Source organism: Populus trichocarpa, chromosome 14 (assembly GCF_000002775.5).
Source record: "Populus trichocarpa isolate Nisqually-1 chromosome 14, P.trichocarpa_v4.1, whole genome shotgun sequence".
Classification (NCBI taxonomy): domain Eukaryota; kingdom Viridiplantae; phylum Streptophyta; class Magnoliopsida; order Malpighiales; family Salicaceae; genus Populus; species Populus trichocarpa.
Genome location: NC_037298.2, coordinates 8,149,345 through 8,169,385, shown reverse-complemented (window position 1 = coordinate 8,169,385; position 20,041 = coordinate 8,149,345). Strand labels below are relative to the sequence as shown.

The following is a 20,041-nucleotide window of genomic DNA, read 5'->3' as shown; positions in this document are numbered from 1 at the left end:
CATATTTTTTAAGCCTTCTCATATTAATTTCTTTCAGGCCAAGAACGGCTTGTTTTCATGAATTTCTAAATATACCAAGATCTCGAAAGATATTAAGCAATACAATGTGCTCTTAAAATTTCTTTTTTTAATTTTACTCCATACAATTTGCTGCCATGCTGGTACCAATACTGCTTGATTCTCTCATTCTCTCTCAATTAAATGTCTTAACTGTATATAGAGAAATCAATATATAGGGCTGAGAAAGGAAAACAAAAGGAAAAGAAATTATTGGGGTCAGTACCCCTAGTATTGCAGAAAATAACCCCTGGAGCTTATAGTTCTCCCATGAACAAGAAAAAACGAAAATAAATTATAAGTTAATTATTTTATTCAATTATTTTGTATGTATATTTCGCTTTTTTCAAATCAATTCATGCAGAGATTGTTGTTGCATGGAGCCAACGTGGTGCTTCTATCCTAAAATTTGTCAACAAAACGATAATTACCTTGCCATATATAGCTTAAATTTGTTTATTTCAATTAGTTGCTTTTCTGAATGATCAGTCCTTGGCGGCCAAAATTATCGAAATTCCCATTACTTACCTAATATTTTCCTTTTTTGAAGAACAAACTTTTCCTTGTAAATATACACTAAATATTGCTCAATATTTGTCTATATAAGTGTCAAATCTTCCTTGACAGACATGTTACTACCTTAACGAGCTAGAACAACATACTTAGAAGAACAAAAAATCACAGACAGAGAGTGAGGTTTTCTGCTTCAAACGAGGAAGACATTGAGAGAGAGTTGGAGTTAGGCATAGGATTTTGTGTCCGTTTTTATCCCCTCTTTTGCGGCGCAGTCAAAGCAGGTTCTCTCCTTTTTCTCTCTCAAAACTAATATCTTTCTCTACGTTTTTTTTTCCTTGTGTTTTTCCGTCTATGTGTGTAGTACGTAGTCGATCTTCTATGTCCCTCTATATCATATAAAAAAAAAATATTAAACGATTGAATCGTCTATATATGTTCGTAGAAGACTGAAAATTAAGGATAGTTGATATTTTATAACATTATTTTAAGCATGTGGATATTCTTCTTTAATTATTTTTATTGATGATTTCTTACTTTAGAAATTAAAACATGTTTATGTATATTTATATGGAGAAGAATATTATTCAAAGATTTTTTCATTAGTTTTTAAGAATAATATTCAAAGTAATTCCTAAAAGAATACTCAAAGTTTATTTCTAGAGAGTTTTGTTCCTATAGGGTTAAAAATAAATAAAAAACATGGTTTCCCTTTTTTTTTTTTTTGGAGCAGTAGAATGAGAAAGAAAAGATTAAAAAAAATATATTCAAGCATGTACCGGTTTTTTGTCTTAATTAAAAACATGCATGTTTGTTATTAATCACTTGAATTTCTTTAATTATCAGTACAATATGTGTGTAAATTTGATATGATTTTTAAATCTCCACTGCCATGCCAGATTAAAATAAAAATGTTTGTGGACATATATATATATATATATATATATATATATGAGAGAATTTCTTTAACCAACACGACTTGTTGCATTGATAGTTAATATGAGAGAGTTTTTTTTTTTTTTTTTTGTGGTGAGAATTGAGAGATTTTGATACAATTTTGTTTTGAAAAAGAAGAAGAATACACGTATATCATTGATTGAACTATAAGCTCAGTGATCAACTCAATTCTTTTTTATTTTTTTATTTGAAATTTTTTTATTTTTTATTTTTATTTAAAATTAATATTTTTTGATATTTTCATATCATTTTGATGTACTGATGTTAAAAATAATTTTTTAAAAATAAAAAATAATATTATCTTGACATATTTTCAAATAAAAATTACTTTAAAAAATAATTATTACCCAACTTTCAAATACCTCCAAAGTGCACCCGCTATCAAATTGACATATCCCTTTTAATCAACCTAATTTAGATATACCATAAAATTATATATTAATAATTTACGTTGACATATTTACTGATGTGGCGGACGGCCTATTTTCTCGTTAACAATCTCATACATAAACCTATGAACATGTTTGTATAGACGTTGTCTAACACTATTTTGTTATAGTATATGTAATTATTGCTAAAATACTCATTTTACCAAAACAAGGGAAAGAAGATAAATCTCAATCACCTCTAATAATCCGAGGATAGAAAGGTTATACAGTGGTCGTGGAGTTGTGAAATCTAAAAAATCATTTCATTTAATATTCAAATCACAAAACATGATTTATATTGGGCAAGAATCTCTAAAATAAGTAATAACAATCCCCTTCTCTATCGAAGGAAAAAAAGAAAAATACTTCATTAACATCACAGCATCATTAGTCAATATTATATTTATTTTTGTGTTTTAAAAATAATTTTTTTAAAAAATATATAATTTTTAAATTATTTTTTTATGTTTCTATATCGTTTTGATGTATTAATGTCAAAAATATTTTTTAAAATTTTTATTTTGTTTTAATACATTTAATAATAAAAAACAATCCTTATCACCCCAATATTTTTCCCTGTTTTTTTCTTCGTCAAAAAGGAGGATTTAGAAGCAAAATGATTTGATAAGAAAGGAAGTAGAAACTAGAAACGTTAATTACCATGTATATTTAAATATCAATCAGATATGATTTAAATCCTCTTACATACAGTCATTCATGAAAAAGATATATATTCTTCTAATTATGAATAACGATATTCAACCTTATTAAATGGCAATATTATTGATTTGATTCTCTATGGTTTTCATGGATGCAGAGAGTTCATTTCAGCCTTGTTTGATTACATCTACAAAATCCAATGAAACTCAGCTCATTGATAGCGTCAAGGCCTGTTATCATCTTCATCATTCTGGTACTGCACTCGTTCATTTTAATAAAACTACGTACTTGCATGCAAAATTCTTACTAGTTGTTTGATTTTCAACGTAGCTTATCACTGCATGCCTGAAATATACTGATGAAAATATTTAATTTCTCCGATGATAATCACCTATGATTTAAAGTGGGTTTTCATCTGATATTTCTTTAACAATTATTACATTCCTTTTCTTTTATTCCACGGAATTGCACTCAAGGTTTGTACAAACTTAAATGCAGGTAATTGGAGTTTTGCTACTCCCTTGTGTAGTGGTACCATGGTGGTATAATATGACCAAACATATGAAGAAGCACATGGATTTCAACGCCCATGTTGTTCAATCTGGATTGTTGTCTGAAATTGAGAACATAGCTAAATATTTGCACCCCATAAACTCATCTGCAATAAATTTAGCAAAAGTTATGAGTTCCTCCATCAATGGAAGCAAACTCTCATCATATGATGTTGAGAATAAGGTTTGTGTCCATACTCAATTAATATACTTTAGAAGTTACTAGTATTTGTAATAATAATATGTTACAAAGAGGGGTAATTTACTATTAAGAGGGCTAAGTTAAGTTTTTTTTCTTCTCCTTTTGTCTGCAGGTAGCTCCCTCGTTGTTTCAAGCATTTTCAATAATTCCTTTCATATCGCAGATTTCATATATTGGATTGGGAGGTCTTTTCTTCTCATACTATTATGAAGGCAACCAAACGTTTGCTATGTACTCTAACTCTACAGCTTCAAATGTGAGGAACTTTTCTTGGTATAGACAACCTGTAGATTCAGACACAGGAAGAGTATATGGAGATGCAGTTAAATCCCTTCCTTTCATTACGACTAATGCAAGTTGGATTGAGCAAGCATTAAATAGTAGTCAAGGGTATGCATCATTTGAGAGTGGATGGAATAGTGCTCAAGATCCTCTATTCCTTAACACAGTTAGTTTACGTGGACAAGGAGCCCTCTCTTTAGGGTTTTCCGCTAAAGCATTAACTAGTTTCTTCAACAATGTAGAACTTTATGGTGGGAGCTTGTACTTGGCTACCCAATCCGGCAAAGTTCTTGTAGGAGGACTGCCTAACACTCAAACTGTGATAAAGGAAAACTCACTTTCTCTATACATGACAAAACTGAATGGTGATCAAATTGATCACGTCGGAAATGTTTCATGCATGCCGAACAATGGCAAACTAGAAGATTCAGTGTTGTACCTTGGGGAAGCAAAGTACAGAGTTTTCTGCTCCCGGGTTGAAATCGTGGGAGTGCAATCGGTATGTATCATTCTTGAAAAACAAGTTTTTAGTCACGAATTACTTTCTGGTCACTTTCCATACTTTGTTGTGGTATACCGCTGTGTTTTCATTTAGAGCTCATAAAATTCGAGCCTTTTATATGTGGTTGTCCCTTAAAATCATTCATGCAAGACTGGCTCATAGATTAATTTGAAATTTATTGATAACTGCTTTCTGAATTCATACAATTTATGGGAATTTGGATTGCAGGTATATGCATTGGCTTTCCCATACAATGGACTAGCGAGCAGTGTCAACAGGAGCACTAAAATATCCCTCATTCTATTCATAATAATGATTGCTGCGATTTTCATTTCGATTATTAGTTTCATATTGCTAGTGGTTAGGTCTGCAAGAAGGGAAATGCACTTGTGTTCAACACTAATAAAGCAAATGGAAGCAACGCAACAAGCAGAACGAAAGAGTATGAATAAGAGTCTTGCATTTGCTACTGCTAGCCATGACATTCGAGCGGCTTTAGCAGGCATTACTGGTTTGATAGAGATATGCTATGCAGAAGTGCGTGCAGGTTCCGAGTTAGATACAAATTTACGACAAATGGATGGTTGCACAAAAGACCTAGTAGGTAAGCTTATATATGGACTAATCTTTTTAGCACATTAGAATTATAGCTTTTTGTATAGAATCTTCTCTTTAATAATTTAAATTGCTTAACTGTACAGGTTTGTTGAATTCTATTCTTGATACCAGCAAAATTGAAGCCGGCAAAATGCAACTTGAAGAAGAAGAATTTGATTTAGCCAAGCTTCTTGAAGATGCAGTTGATTTGTATCATCCTGTGGGCATGAAAAAGGGTGTAGATGTGGTGCTGGACCCCTATGATGGTTCCATTCTCAAACATTCTCGAGTGAAAGGCGACAGGGGAAAACTAAAGCAAGTCCTGTGCAATTTACTTAGCAATGCTGTTAAGTTTACATTTGAGGGGCACGTATCAGTTCGAGCATGGACTCAAAAACCCAGTTTGGAGAACAAGATAATGGCTTCCAATCAGAATGGTTTGTGGAGATGTTTTTCATGCCTTTTTTCCAAGAACAAAAAAGAATTTAATGCAATGAAGCCAAAACAAAGCTCTATGGAATTTGTATTTGAGGTGAATGATACAGGTAAAGGAATTCCTAAAGAAAAGCAAAAATCAGTGTTTGAGAATTTTGTTCAAGTCAAAGAAACAGCTCTTGGACAAGGAGGAACTGGCTTAGGACTTGGCATCGTTCAATCTTTGGTACGTACTCAACTTTTGCACAAATTAACTAGTAGTTTTTTATAGCACATTAAGTACCAAAGATTGTTTAAATCCTCAAAACGTTTTCCTTTCTTGTTTATGCTTTTGATTATATTTCTTCGATGAACCTTTGTTAAATAATTTTCACCAGGTGCGTCTAATGGGAGGAGAAATAGGAATCGTGAATAAAGAGAATGGCGAGAAGGGAACTTGCTTCAAGTTCAATGTTTTCCTTGACATATGCGAGATATCTTCAACAGATAACAAAAATGCTGAAGTTGAGATTGAAGGGGATTCAATGCCCGGTGGTGAACATAACTATTCGGAGCTGACTATTAGAACTCCTTCTCCAGGCCTAGTGATTCGCACCCCGAGTCCTAGGCTGTCTATACTTGGTTCTAGTCCCAAGATTGAAGGATCCCATGTTGTTCTCCTGATTCAAAATGAAGAGCGGCTAAGAAGTTCACAGAAATATATAGAGGGTTTGGGGATAAAAGTATCATCTGTGAAGGAATGGGAGCATCTTCACTCTACTCTAAAGAGAATAAAAGCCAGGCAGAATGTTTCTCCACATAGTTCTTCAGGAAAATCTGATTTGGGCTCAAGAAGTGACCATTTTAACTCTAGATCAATGAAGGACGTGCCTTTAAGTTCCATGGACGGGATAGATCAAAAACCATCTGCAAGTGGAAGTAGTAATCTTAGAGGTGCACCAGGCTTTGTATTGCTTGTGATTGATGCTGGTGCTGGACCATTTCAGGAACTTTGTAGAGTCGTTGCTGAATTTAAAAGAGACCTTCACAGCAGTTGCTGCAAGGTTGTTTGGCTAGATAAACCAACTTCACGAAGTATCAATTTGAGAAGCTTTGAACAGGACTTGATCGATCCAAGGGATGACATTTTGTTGAAACCATTTCATGGTTCCCGCTTGTATCAAGTGATACGACTTCTACCTGAATTCAGGGGTCATGGACTTATTTCGAGATCAAAGAGAGGAAGTACAATCCAAGCAACAAATGCTCTTAAAGATCCTGGTTCATCTTCATCAACGCATTCACAAAAAACAAAGTTAAAGGTTCCATCAACTTGTGAAAACTCATTTCAACAAGTGGACTCACAAGCAGAAGGCAGCTCAAAAAATGAAAAAAACAGGAAGAATCCTTTGTTGGATGATCCAGATCATTCTCATGTTAGATCCAAATCAAGACAGTCTCCAATTGAAAGGCTCCTAGTTAGATCATCAGAGATCCAAGAAGTAGGTGGTAATCTAAGCAAAGGCAAATCCTTAAGCGGGTTGAAATTCTTGGTCGCTGATGATAATGAAATATCCCGCAGAGTGACCAGGCACATTCTTAAAGGGCATGGTGCAACTGTTGAGGTTTGTGAAAATGGAGAGGAAGCTTTGCAACTAGTTCGCATAGGTCTGCACAACCAAAGGGAACATAGCCACTCTATTGTGCTTCCTTATGACTACATATTAATGGACTGCGAGGTAAAGAATATGAATCTCATTCCTTTCATGTTGTTATCAATTGTTTTCGTTCCTAAAATGCCTACTTATCTTTTATTTTCTTAAAACATACAACAATGTGAGCACCAACATTAAACTTAAAACAGGCTAGTAATTAGTTGATTGACAAGAAATTTCCTGCAAATCTCACGAAATAAAACAGTATGCTGTCTAACCTTCCTCGTGTTTCCCCCCAATATTATACTGTCAGTTTGCTTTTATTTGAGGATAAAGAGGGGAGAAGGCTATGGAGGTGAGTTTTGACAGCTAAATGATTTATTAGTTCTTGCAACTAATATACTGGATGGAAGATCATGAGGAAATATGTTGCCACTTAAACTTGGTTCATGCAAATAATTTTTATCTTATGATAAAGTTTACGCTAACCATGTTATAATATCTTGTGTTCAACAGATGCCAAAAATGGACGGGTGTGAAGCAACAAGACAGATAAGAAAAGAGGAGAAGTTTTATGGCGTTCACATCCCTATCTTAGCATTCTCAGCAGATAACTCAGGAGGCGAAGGTAAGAAGATGGAGGAGGCTGGAACAGATGGCCGAGTGAATAAAAAAATCAATATGGAACAGCTGGAGGAGACCATCAGAAACATTCAACGAAAAAGAATGCATCTTTAATCCCTTTAATGTATCTCCATTGTAATTTTGTATTGCTTCTACTCATTAGAATAATGCATGCATGCATGTAAAATGAGTCCTTGTACTAATTTATCCTAGAAGTAATGCTAACCTTACTGTATATCCTTTTCAAAAGCAATTCTGAAAATTTCATGCATTGAATGAGTGGACCTTATAAATCCAATGGTTGAGATTTTTCAATAAGAATATCTTAAGTAAGATAACAATACTCCCCCTGAAAGCAATGCAGTTTGTGATAGTTTAGCACGGGAGTTGAAAGAGTAGATGATTTTGCATTATGGCTTTATTTTTCTCTAATCATGAATGCCTCTGCTCATCATTTGCTGTTTGGTTTATTTAATTTCTAATTGGTTCTCCTAGAGTCTTGTTTTTGGCCTATTCTTATTTCAGTTCTTGATGGAGAATGTGGATGGTTACCAGGCAAAACAAATATTTTGAAGGATAGATAATTTACCTGGGCCAGAATCACAGCCAAACAAACTTGCCGAAGAAGAGTAGATTTTCCACCCATGTTAGGACCAGTGAGAAGGATAAAGCCGGCACAACCAGAACCCCCAATACTAATGTCATTTGGGACAAATGCACCCTTTCCCAAAGAGTCGCTCCTAAGAACAGGGTGTCCTAATTGTTTTGCAGAAAGGCACGGTACTTCACTTGACAATGATGAACCTACGATGGTTGGACGACATGCAGGTCCTTCATAATAGTCACTTGCAATTGCCAGACTGATCAAAAGTTCAAAACATCCAGTTCTGCATCATGTGTGACTAGTTTCAGTAAAGAAAAACAAATTGAAATCATACCATGACAATAGTTTCATCCCACAAAGGAGTGGGAGCGCCTGCGTGTTTGAAAGAGAGAATTTGGATTCTACTTGAAATACAATTTGCTCTTGTTAGCTTTCTACAGACATGTTGTAGCGTAGAGAGAGATGCATATTCATAATCAAGATCCTATCCTACGTGAATAAAGTTGGTGCACAAACCTGCAGTTGCAGAAACTAACTGTCTCCACTTGTCATGGTACTTGCAAAAACTTACAATTAACCTCTGCAAAATGCTCTTCAATGCCGACTCCTTTTCAGATTCAACTTGTGAGAGCTCTCCTAAGAACTTCTTTATACTTGGAGTCCAGTACCTGCAGAAGCCCTGCATGTCCCAGGCAGCATGTAGAACAAGACTTTAAACAAGACAGCGACGAGGAAAACCAAATTTCCTAAGACCAGTAAGCTATTTGCTATAGCCGAAGTTAAGATCCCAGCCACAATGTTTCCTTATCCGACAAAAAAGGGACCCAGTTAACATAGATTGTAGTTTGTAATAAATAAATGTAAAATCAGGTCGTTATTATACATGCATACACCATCATTCTCATTCATACTCTTTGACACCTAATCACATATTTGGAACCTGGCAGCTTTTATGGGCATGCTAGCTGATACTGACCCTATCTATTTATATTATAAACCATGTTTACAAGGCCTTTTCTTTAAATATTTCACATGACCATGATAAAAATTAGGCAACAGCAGTATAAACGACTTAAATTCCAAGTTCTTTTGTTGCAATTCCATGGCACAATGACAAGCACATTCTTAAGGAAGCTAAAAAAGCAAGAAACACAATTCATTTGCTTATGTTTGCATATGTGTTCACAATGTTTGTTAATGCATTCTACCACAACAGTATTTGCATCACCACATGACAGATGGTGATAACTTTTCAAATGTTTTTAACAATAGAATCAACAAATTAGATGATGTTACACCTGTCACATTGATTAATTGGCCAATCACTTGCTATTTTTTCAAGAAAGTGTCATAAACCAAACATTCAATATGCATCACTTACCTTTTTGGATGAACGCAGCTCATAATCTTGAGGAATACTACCACGCAGATGTTCAGGAACTTCTAACAGGTATGCCTCTTTTCCAACTGTGACATAAGTAATCTGTAAAATAGGTCATGTAATGAGAGAACATGTTATTCACTAAAACCAATTAAGAGAAGACTAATATTTCTGGACAGGATCTTACTGATTTGTCCCCTAGTAATTTCTGTTGTTCCTTCAGGTGTCTAGCCAAACTAGATTCAACCTCTTAAACATTTTTACCTCTGGGGGTAAATTTTACCTCTGGTGAATCAAATGTCATAACGAGTGTGATAGAACCTTGGACTCCAATGCTAGCTGGCCAGCCCTAAAAATTTGTACTTTAAGTTATAACATCATAGCAGTATGACCTTCCACAACCAGTCATCTGAAACAATTCAATTAATTGCCTCAGAAATTTTAGATCATATGATTCATTAGTGATTATAGCTGTGGCCTCAATCTTGAAAACTAACTTCTGCAGCAAAATGGTACATGGTTCAGATGTTCAGGGGATTTCACTAAACATTCACCCATACCCACGTCAGCCATGAATTTAACCCATGCAGCCTCTACTTTCTTTCAAAAGTGACCCAGGAAATTCACTTAAATGATTTGTTTTACCTTTAATTAAATCAATGCAAACCTCAGCAACAACGCTAGAAAATGGCAGAGAAACACAATAGTTTTATTCGCTACATGAAAGAAGAGATCTAATGCTTAATAGAAGAAAAATCATAGAGAAGGAAAGTTCAGTACCAATAAAAACTGGCCCAATTTATATTGCATTAAAGACAAGTGACATATCTCTTGAAAATAACTAAAATAAGAATTAAAACAAGAAATGTGGGACGTAATGAATACAAAAATATATAACACAAACCAGCACCATTGGTAATGGGCAATCATTAAAAAGATATTCATCAGTAAAGAACAGGAAGAAATGATTTTCGCCATCCATCATCCATCTGCCATCTCATAAAGAGAGTACCGTTGGCCTTGGGCAAGTTGAGTACACTTTCTATTACCAGGTTCTCTTCTCTTAACTCTCTTCTTCATCATCTCAGCCCACCTGGCAAACACATTAGAGACTTCGAACTTGCCAGAGAACTTCATTTTTTGAGCTAACTCCTCAAGTATATCAGGCTTCCCAGCTCGGGAGAAATCAGCCGCGAATTTGTTGTAGTCTAGTTGAGGAGCTTTCATTCCCTTTTCTATCATCTCCTCCAAATATTTGCATGCCTCTTCAGATCTACCCTGACTTATAAGCCCTCCAATGAAAACAGTATAGGAGTTATCATCAGGGCAAAAACCTTTCTTACTCATTTCATCCCAAACGGCATGACCCATTTCATAGTTTCTTATTCGAAAGTAAGATTTCATTATCATATTGTAAGAGTGGATTGAAGGTTCAATTCCATTTTGAATCATCTTCTTGTAAATCCTCACTGCATCATCTGGCATTCTCTGGCTGGTCATCAACTTGATAAGGGCATTATAAGTTTTCCCATCAGGTGGACAGCCCTTTTCTTTCATCTCCTTCAACAATTCATAAACCATGTCCATCCTCTTATGATTCCCATACCCTGTCATCAAACATGTGTAAACTGCAGCATCAGGATGACAACCGGAATCAACCATCTCATAAAAATATCCAACTGCCTCTTTCATCTTAGTTTGTTTGCATAGATCCCGGATCAAAATTGTATAGCTTCGAACATCAGGTGATGGGCCCTTGGCTTTCATGACCTCAAAGAACTTGATTGCATCAGACCTCTTTTTACTCCTTAACAACCCTTCAAGCATAATATTATGGGTGACAATATCAGGCTTAAAACCCTCATCAAGCATCTCGTTCCAAATCCTCCCTGCCTCCATTAAATTCTTCACCCTGCACCATCCATTAAGCAATACAGTATATGTCCTCAAATTTGGCGTAAACCTACCTTCCAACTTCCCAAATAGTGCCTGAGCTTCTTTCCCAAGCTTGGCCCTCCCAAGACTATCAAGCAGAGCATTAATGGTCTCAACACCCACTCTATATTTGTGATTCTTCATTAACTCAAAAATACCAACAGCCTTTTTCCTCTCCTTTGCAGCAGCAAAAGCTCTCATTGCAATGGAAAATGTGTCCAACGTCAAAAGCCTTTTTTCACCCATCTCTTCAAGCATTGACATCATAGTCTCAAACTGTCTAGCCTTAGCAAGTATGATCATCATCGAATGGTAAGTCCTTGAATCATGGACAAAACCTGGCTTCTCCGCTGCCCAACAGAAGAATCGGAAAGCCGGTTTTCTAGCATGACGGAATCTTTCCAACACCTCTATGACCAGGTCATGTGATAAATTGATCCCACATTCATCAAGAACTGCCTCCATGTTGTGGTCCAATGCAAACAACTCATCAATCACCTTGCATACCTTATGAACCTCAGCAGGATCTGCAGTTGATTTAACAATAGCACCTTTGTTTTCTCTTTCACAATTATCACTCTCATCATTCTCATCATTTTCAGCATCGGAATCTGTATCATCATTGCTGGAGCTAGAAAACCACCTAACACTTAGCTCTGAAACTTTTCCCTGTATAGTAAAACTGGGCAGTAAAGAAGTTTTGGATTTATTACTAGCTGTTGAGTTTAGAATTCGGGAGAGTTTTTCTTGTAAAATTGTTCTTGGTGCAGAGGAGTATGGCCAAACAAATGGGATTTGACCGTGAGTATGACCAACTCTACGATCACGAGAAGAACAACACGAATGAGAGAAGGGCAGAGAGCTACAACCCGGGAGGCACACTTGCTCTCTGCTACATTGTCCTCCTCCTCCTCCTCGCCCTTGTCTCTGATAGAGGGGGATTAACTTTGTGTTGGAGTAGAGTTGGCCTTTGAAACTTGAATGCCAATTGGAGTGCAAGCAGCACCGTATCATTTTGTACTTACCAATTACCTGAAAAGGTGAACCAAGAACAAGTTTTATCACTGAGTCTTAGAAACATAAAAACACAACCTTTCATAATTAGACCAATCCCAGCTGACTTAGGTAGGAGTCGGACCTTGAAAAGCCAGCAAGGGGCTTCAAAAAGACTAAATTTTTTAGCAGAAATATTGCTGGAACAAAGTATGAAGGATGGCAGCTTTGATCAATGTTGAATATCTACAACTCAAAATTCATATATAAAGACGCAACAAAATTTATGAAATCAATAACTCAAGTGAGAGGGTGAAAAAAAAAAATCAATCTTCAGGTTTAACAGCATCTTTTTTATAGTTTTCATTCACTTGTCCATTATCTCAATCCGAACAATCAAACTTGCAAATTGCATAAACAAATTCATAGCTCAAGGAAATATGGCAATAAAAAATAGTAAGTATTATATAAGCCCACAAAAAAAATAATCAATAGTGGTAAAGAAAGCCTAACCAAATAAATCGACGGTGCGAGGCAGTCGAGGGAGGAGAAGTAGAGGGATATCCGACATAAATAAATAAGTTGCTTTTGGAAACCCACATAGGGAGGGAGAAGGAGAAGACAACCCAAAAGCACTACAGAGTAAAAACCAACCTGTAAGTAAAACAAGGAAGTAAAGCAAGGGTAATAAAATCAATGGTCAAGTCGGGCAATTAATTAATGAATAGGGGAAATTTCAAAATTCTTTTTAAATATGCTGGGGGCAGAACTGTAATTATGGTGCGGAAAGTAAGATGAAGAGGAGAGGTGGAAAGGGAAAAAACCCTTGCGTAATCTCAGCTGCCGCCTCCTGTTCTGTCTTCATTGCTTGTGCTTACTAGGAAGGTCAAGGTCAGTTCCTCCTCCTCCTGCTGCCACTTCTTATTATTATGTTTGGGATTTAAGCCTTTTGTTTTGTGTTTAATACCACCCAGTAGAATGGCTTTCACTTTGATTTTTCTGCTGAGTTGAGTTTAAACTCCTCCTCCTCCAACTCATCAACTGCTGAAAAAACCCTTCTAAGTATTTTTTTTTCCTGCACAGCTACTTTATCTAATTATTTTTTCCTTTTTTCTGATTTTTTAAAAATCTTTGGTATTTATTACCTTACATGGATTAAACTGTATTGCAAAACCCAGTGAATTTCTGTTTTTTTTATTCCATTAACCAGTTTATTTTTTCTGTAATTGAATTACGTAAATATAAACAATTTTGCTTACTTTTCCGTAACAAAAAAGAAGTGAAGTAACCCTTTACTTGAAGTCACTGCAGCAGTCGCCTGAATTGTTTATTTGCATGTTATACAGATCGATGACCTCTTGGGTCTGTATCATGCCTTTCTGTCAACGTTAAAAAACTGTTATCGTTCTTTTTTCTTAATGCATGATATGTTGATGATTTGAAATGCTTTGTGACCCATTTTTTCTAGGCTTAAATCATATTATGCGTTACTGCTACGATTTCTCCATTTAAGCATTGCTTGTACAATGAATTATATTATAGGCTTTTATTCGATTCAAGTTGATGCACAGAAACTCAAAGGGAAGTGTAGGGTTGTTACAATTATATGTATAGTACCACTGGTGAAAATCTCATGTTGAATCCACCGGTTAAAATGCAGTGTTTGCGAAGGAGACAATGGCGGGACAAGCTGCTGACAGCATTAATCAAGGGCTTCGTGTTAAAGCAACGCTTAAACTTGGGTCAGAATTGTATGCCGTCAATTCATGCAATGGTAATACTGTTTCTGAGCAATTGGTTTCCATGAAAGAGCAGAGCATGAGCATTTTGAAGGAATTCATCACTAAACATAATGTTCCTCATGATGTCCCTGATGAAATAGCTGAAAGCTCTTCAGAAGATGAAGTCCTTGAGAATCCTCGAGTTAAAACGAAGAAATCAAAACTTACTTGATATTTCCTTTTTTCTTTGCTTGAAGTTGAAAACATGGAAGTTAAGCTTCTTTTGTATGATTCTCGTTATCCTGAACAAAATATTCCAAGTATTAAGAATAGGTAGTTATGTTGCTTGATATTTCTTAGTCATCGATCGCCTTCTCTCGCTTCTCGCCGAAACAATATGTGATGATAACTTTGGTTGTTTAGTACCCACTAGAACAAATGCTGAATTTGCAATACAATTCTAGCTCAAACACTTGCAGTGAAAATACTGAGAACTGGATAAAAGAGCACGGTTGAGCAGAATATGACTTTCAGTGTTCAACTAAGCCGAGGAACACCGTGAAGGCAGACGCCTATCTCGTGTGCCTCTTCCTCTGGCTGGTCGAGTAAGGAAGTCAAAGTTCTCTATGCTAAAGTATTGAATGCTTTCAACACGTTACTAGATCTAAAGTCTCTCCATAGCCTTCTGCTACTCTACACTCTGTGACGCTTCTATATATGTCGATGGCTCTACCACTTTCTTCTCTGGCTTACAAAGTCCTGCAATGAATAAATCCACTATCGGTGCAAAACAAAGCCAAGGAACACTGACAAGGCCGGTCTTGTAGTCTTTAAGTGATCAAATCCTCACTTTTACAGGCGTGCTAGACTAGCACAACCCAGCGGGAACAAATTATCCCTACTCTTGGCTTCAAAAGAGATTGTGTAGATTTGATTAAAAACATGAACCGAAAAAAATTCTCAACTGATAGCTATGGGTGAATGTTTAGTGAAATCCTCCTGAACATCTGAACCATTTACCATTTTGCTGCAGAAGTTAGTTTTCAAGATTGAGGCCACAGCTATAATCACTAATGAATCATATGATCTAAAATTTCTGAGGCAATTAATTGAATTGTTTCAGATGACTGGTTGTGGAAGGTCATACTGCTATGATGTTATAACTTAAAGTACAAATTTTTAGGGCTGGCCAGCTAGCATTGGAGTCCAAGGTTCTATCACACTCGTTATGACATTTGATTCACCAGAGGTAAAATTTACCACCAGAGGTAAAATTAAGAGAAGACTATATTTTTAGGGCTAGCCAAACTAATATTTATGACATTTTTTTGCCTTACCTTTTAACTGAGATTAGTTTGTTGATCTGACAACTTTGTGGAATTTAATTTTAGGCTGAACAGAGTAACAAAGACATATACCGACAGGCCAGGGCTGTTACTTTTCCACTAAACTTTGTTTTAAGCAGTTCTAATTTGCTCCAGAAGTGCTTCAAAATTTGAGTTGGGCGTTTGGTGTTGAATGCAAATTCTGTTACCCTCTTGTTTCGATATTAATTTCGATTGATCTCTAGGATTGATTTGTGACGTTACTTGGTTTGCTTGATAAGGATCAAGTATTGGATCTGATAAATTATTTCTGTGGTTCTTACAAAGGAATCAGCGGGGTGAATTTGAACCAGTATGCTCATGTAGCAACTGCTGGTTATTGGTTTTGTGTGGTCTAATTATTATCAGTTGTACCGTTAAACAGAGGACCTCATTTTCTGAACTATGCTTGATTACTTCTGCAAAGTATACTCACTGGCTTGCCTGGATGAGATATTTTGGATTGAGTCCTTTATGCAGCATTGAGATATTCATTGGTGAGTTTGATATATTTACTAGCAACGTATTTAGTTGCTGTTCCTCCGGAGGTGCTTCATGATGCTAAACTCGGAGATCATCAACTGGTCTACTCTGTTTTGTTATTGGCTTGACAACATTTCACTTGATCCGCACTGCTTTCCGGTATGATTAAGGGCCAATGCTTTGTTTGATTGAGTGCTTTCGTCTGAGATTGTTGACTCTAATGTCCGGTGTGATCAGATGCCAGTGTTTTTGACGATTTTATTTCAGGCCTCCACCAGCCTTGCCTCCATGCTTTGATTTGGAGTTATAATTCTAGTGTGGTTATTTTTTACTCTTCATTCTTGAGTTACTAAGCCAATGGTGTTATTCTTATTGCCCTCCCTTATCATCACTCAAGACTTCTGGGATTTCTCTTAACAATATTGAATCTGATTTGCCCCGAGGAAAGGAACTTTCCTTTAGGAAATTATCAAAAAAATAATTAAAAGCATCTGTCTTTCTCTGAAAGCTTCTTCTAACATTTCCACGAGAGAAGTCCCATATGAATCATTTGATGAAAGTCATGTGCGCCAGGTATGGTGAGTTTCTCATAATGTAAGCACCACGGGTGCAAGTGTGATTATAGTGGTCGAGTGCGGATGTTTGAAGGGATTTTGTTTTCGACGTTCTTTTGACTTTCGTTGCTGTTGGTCTTTAGCTGCCTTTGTGATTCCTGTTATGGACGTTTTCTGTGAACATCACTTCTTTCAAGTTTCTACTGTTGTCCTATGATTAGGTGGTCTGTCTGAGTTCCTTATACTCCCATTAGTTTCTGCTGTTGTCCTGTCTCTGAGTTCCTTGTTCTACCATTATTTTGATCTAGCTTTTCCTTGTAGGTTTGAGGTTTCAAAAACCATTATTAAAATAAGAGATTTCAAAAATAATGCAATTTAAGGTCTGTTTGAAATTATCACTCGGTTGTTTTTCAAAGTATTTTTTATGATAAAATACAAATGAATATTTTTTTTATTTTTAAAAATCATTTTTAAAATCAACACATTAAAACAATTTAAAATATATAAAAAATTTAATTTTTAATTAAAAAAAAATTCTGCCTTTCCAAAGAGGCTCTATTTAACGCAATAAAGTTCCATACTGTGTTTTCATCAAGATTTCAAAGAGCATAACATTAATGGAGTTCCTCTTTTTAAGAGACACTCAGGTATGGGAGAGAAAAGGCCACATTCAGCGTGCTTCGCTACACTGTATCATTTTTTCCCACGATTCTTGGATTTGTCATGTCAGGTTCGTATCTCCCTGGAAATGGAAGGCATCATCATCATGTTCAAGGTGAGGTCCTGAACCTGAACTCTCCAAAACAAGTAATCACCCCAATTGTAACGGGCCTGGATATCAAATTATCAAAGCAAACATAAATCTCGACACTCACTAACACTCTACAGGGACACTTTGCTTTGCTTCTTGTAGTGCAGGATTGCTACCCTTTGAAGCTTTGCTTTCGAGCACTACAGTGTCTAATCCGAGCTCTCTCAGTTAGTCTCCCGAATAAAAACCTTGACATCAACAATAAACAGTATAGCATACTACATTAAGTATTGACATAATAAGATACTATAATTCGCAAGTTGAAAGCTGTGCAGCAAATTTTGTGCTAGTTAAGCTTCGGAAAAGAAAGAAATTTTTGAAATTGTTAATTAGGAGTGTTTCAACAAGAGGGTATAGGGGAAGATAAGGGGAACATAGCATGTGAGACAAAAATTAACCTCCTACTACAGAGGACTATTTACATCCTGAAATCAATGCTCAAACTCAACCATTTGAAAGAACACCATAAATAAGATTTGTTGTAGCCAAGCAAACAGCAAACAAAATTGGGTTAAACTTCAAATGAAAAGGAGTAACATCTGAAACTCCAATCAGGAGAAGTGTATGCCAGCCATATTGAACTGAGAGAGCAAGTGTAAGAACTCCTCTTGCGAGAGTTTGGATGACCTCTTTTCAGAATAATCTCTCTCTTTCAACACAGCCAAAACCTTTTGCTTGAATTCAGAGGCCTCACCGTCTGCATCACCATCCTCCACCTCCATTTCGTCATCCGTTCCATCATCCATGTCCATGCTTCGATCCTCCTTAGATTCTCCCAGTCCCAAAATGTCCATCTCAGCATTGGTACTCCCCGAGGAACCATTTTGCAATTGCTGCAGCGCCTGAAGGGTCTTGTAGTTCTTTTCAAGCATGGAGAGGACATTTTTTATCCTAAAAATAGAACCAAGTGTCTTGTTCTTTCGAATGAAACAAATCCTTATGAATCCATCCCATTCCTTAGGATTCACCTGGGGACGTGGTTTCCTAGGCTCAATTCGAACAACAGAGGAATCCACCTTGGGAGGAGGCCTGAAATTGTTCTTCCCAACTTTGAGAAGATGGGAGACTCTAGCATAGAGTTGGGTATTAACAGAAAGACGACAGTATAAGGTATCACCTGGCTGAGCAACAAGTCTCATAGCAAATTCTCTCTGAAACATAATGATGGCACACCTGAAGGAAGGTTGATGATTCAATAATTTGAACGTGAGGGGTGAGGATATCTGATAAGGGATATTTGCCACACATATATCGAAATAAGGAAGGTCTGTCTTTAGCACATCACCCTGGATCACCTGTGAATGCCGAGTGATTAGTTTTTTGTAAGAGATAAACAACTTGCCAAATTAACAATGATAATGATACCTTTAAGCGATTAGAGAAAGCGGTGCCTTGAAAGCGGCGTTGAAGCTCGAGAACCATGCGAGGGTCGAGCTCAATAGCAACAACCATTTTGCCAGCTTCGAGAAGTTTCTTGGTGAGATTTCCAGTACCAGGACCAATCTCAAGAACAACGTCGGTGCTCTTGATGCCTGATTTTTGGACTATGGAGTCAACAAGTAGAGGGTTCTTGAGGATGTGTTGTCCTTTGGATTTGTGGAAGGATATGCCTCCTTGGTAGTGATTTGAGGAAGGTGCCCCCCGTGATGATGGCTTCTCTTTTCTTATCTTACCGCCTGCCATTGCTGCTGCGGCTGCTGGTGGTAGCAGAGATACGCTACACTATAGATTATAGAAAGCGAAGGAGGCAGGGAATACAATACTGGGCTTTAGGGTTTGACGCTTGATAATTATTTCTCGATGGCTATTAAAGGCAACGCCTTTTTTATTTTTTCTTTTTTTTGGGGGGGATGACAAGTTCAGCCCCTCAACTTATGCTAAGTATGTCGGTTTCGTCCCTAGAGTAAGGTAGACAGATTTTGTGAGGAAAAGAGAGGTTCTCCCATGGAAACGAAGGAAAAGCAAGTTAAATTAGTTGGCTTAATAACATTTTCAGTTTATGAATTTTTATTTTTTTCTATTTGAGTATCTCTACTTTTATTTTTTCTATTCGAGTTCATTAACTTTCAAATATTTTATAATCAAGTGTTTCGTTGAGTTCCGTCTACTTTAAGCTAACATAAACCCTAGATACACATGACCTGATGACATGTTTTCCAAGTGTTCATGAACATTTTAGTTTGTTTCTAGCTAATTGTTTTTATTTTTGTTTCTTTATTTAAATATTTATACTTTTAGAAAAAGCCATATTTTTTTAAGGAAAAATTACCCTTATTATCATTATTTTTTATTTAATAACGTAAAAATAAAAAATAATATCATCAATATTAATATTATAACTTTGTTATCAAATTAATATTACAACTTGGCAAAAAAAGACTAAATCAAACACTTTATGTGCAATATAAAATCGACGCTACTTCCATAATTCTCATAAATACAAATGCTATAAAATCAAATCTAGCCACCCAGGAACTTCATAGAGTACCTAAGAGGTTGCATGTGTGATTCATGTTGTCAGGGCTTGCTCCAAATTCCTGAGAAAGGAAAGCATGCGCTTGTTTTCTTGTTGTCAAGATTGTGTTGGAATTTTAGAATGCTTCAAAATGAAACGGGATGATCTTGAAAACAGCTCTGTATTTGTTCATCATGATCCTGCCAGACTGCAAATACCAATGCAATAGAAGTAATGGATTTAGACCGATGAGAGCACAAGAGTGCAGGGATAGCTATATTCATGTTCTCCATGGTTG

General features: G+C 36.1%; 3 protein-coding genes and 1 long non-coding RNA gene across 5 annotated transcripts; 2 read left to right on the top strand and 2 right to left on the bottom strand.

Moving 5' to 3' along the window:
* The first annotated feature begins 2,814 nt into the window (after positions 1 to 2,814).
* LOC7491262 (histidine kinase CKI1) lies at positions 2,815 to 7,556 on the top strand. Its single transcript, XM_052447142.1, has 7 exons — positions 2,815 to 2,868; positions 3,114 to 3,350; positions 3,481 to 4,149; positions 4,381 to 4,756; positions 4,854 to 5,410; positions 5,562 to 6,902; positions 7,335 to 7,556. The coding sequence occupies exons 1-7, from the start codon at positions 2,815 to 2,817 to the stop codon at positions 7,554 to 7,556; spliced, it is 3,456 nt and encodes a 1,151-aa protein (XP_052303102.1).
* A 2,632-nt stretch (positions 7,557 to 10,188) lies between these two features.
* Positions 10,189 to 13,030, bottom strand: LOC7495218 (pentatricopeptide repeat-containing protein At3g62470, mitochondrial). 2 transcript variants are annotated; one of them, XM_024585075.2, is made up of 2 exons: positions 12,869 to 13,030; positions 10,189 to 12,394 (listed from the first exon to the last, which is right to left on the bottom strand). In XM_024585075.2, exon 2 carries the CDS (start codon positions 12,374 to 12,376, stop codon positions 10,409 to 10,411), a length of 1,968 nt encoding a protein of 655 aa, XP_024440843.1. In that variant the 5' UTR covers positions 12,377 to 12,394; positions 12,869 to 13,030; the 3' UTR covers positions 10,189 to 10,408. The 2 variants fall into 2 exon arrangements, with proteins under 2 accessions (XP_024440843.1, XP_052303099.1); XM_052447139.1 differs by lacking the exon at positions 12,869 to 13,030 and adding an exon at positions 12,501 to 12,656.
* A 112-nt stretch (positions 13,031 to 13,142) lies between these two features.
* LOC7491260 (uncharacterized) lies at positions 13,143 to 14,426 on the top strand. The gene is made up of 2 exons (XR_002977790.2): positions 13,143 to 13,246; positions 14,016 to 14,426. It is a non-coding gene; the product is annotated as an uncharacterized LOC7491260 (long non-coding RNA).
* A 3,158-nt stretch (positions 14,427 to 17,584) lies between these two features.
* Positions 17,585 to 19,080, bottom strand: LOC7491259 (ribosomal RNA small subunit methyltransferase). Its single transcript, XM_002320268.4, has 2 exons — positions 18,654 to 19,080; positions 17,585 to 18,583 (listed from the first exon to the last, which is right to left on the bottom strand). The coding sequence occupies exons 1-2, from the start codon at positions 18,969 to 18,971 to the stop codon at positions 17,840 to 17,842; spliced, it is 1,062 nt and encodes a 353-aa protein (XP_002320304.2). The 5' UTR covers positions 18,972 to 19,080; the 3' UTR covers positions 17,585 to 17,839.
* Positions 19,081 to 20,041: the final 961 nt, after the last annotated feature.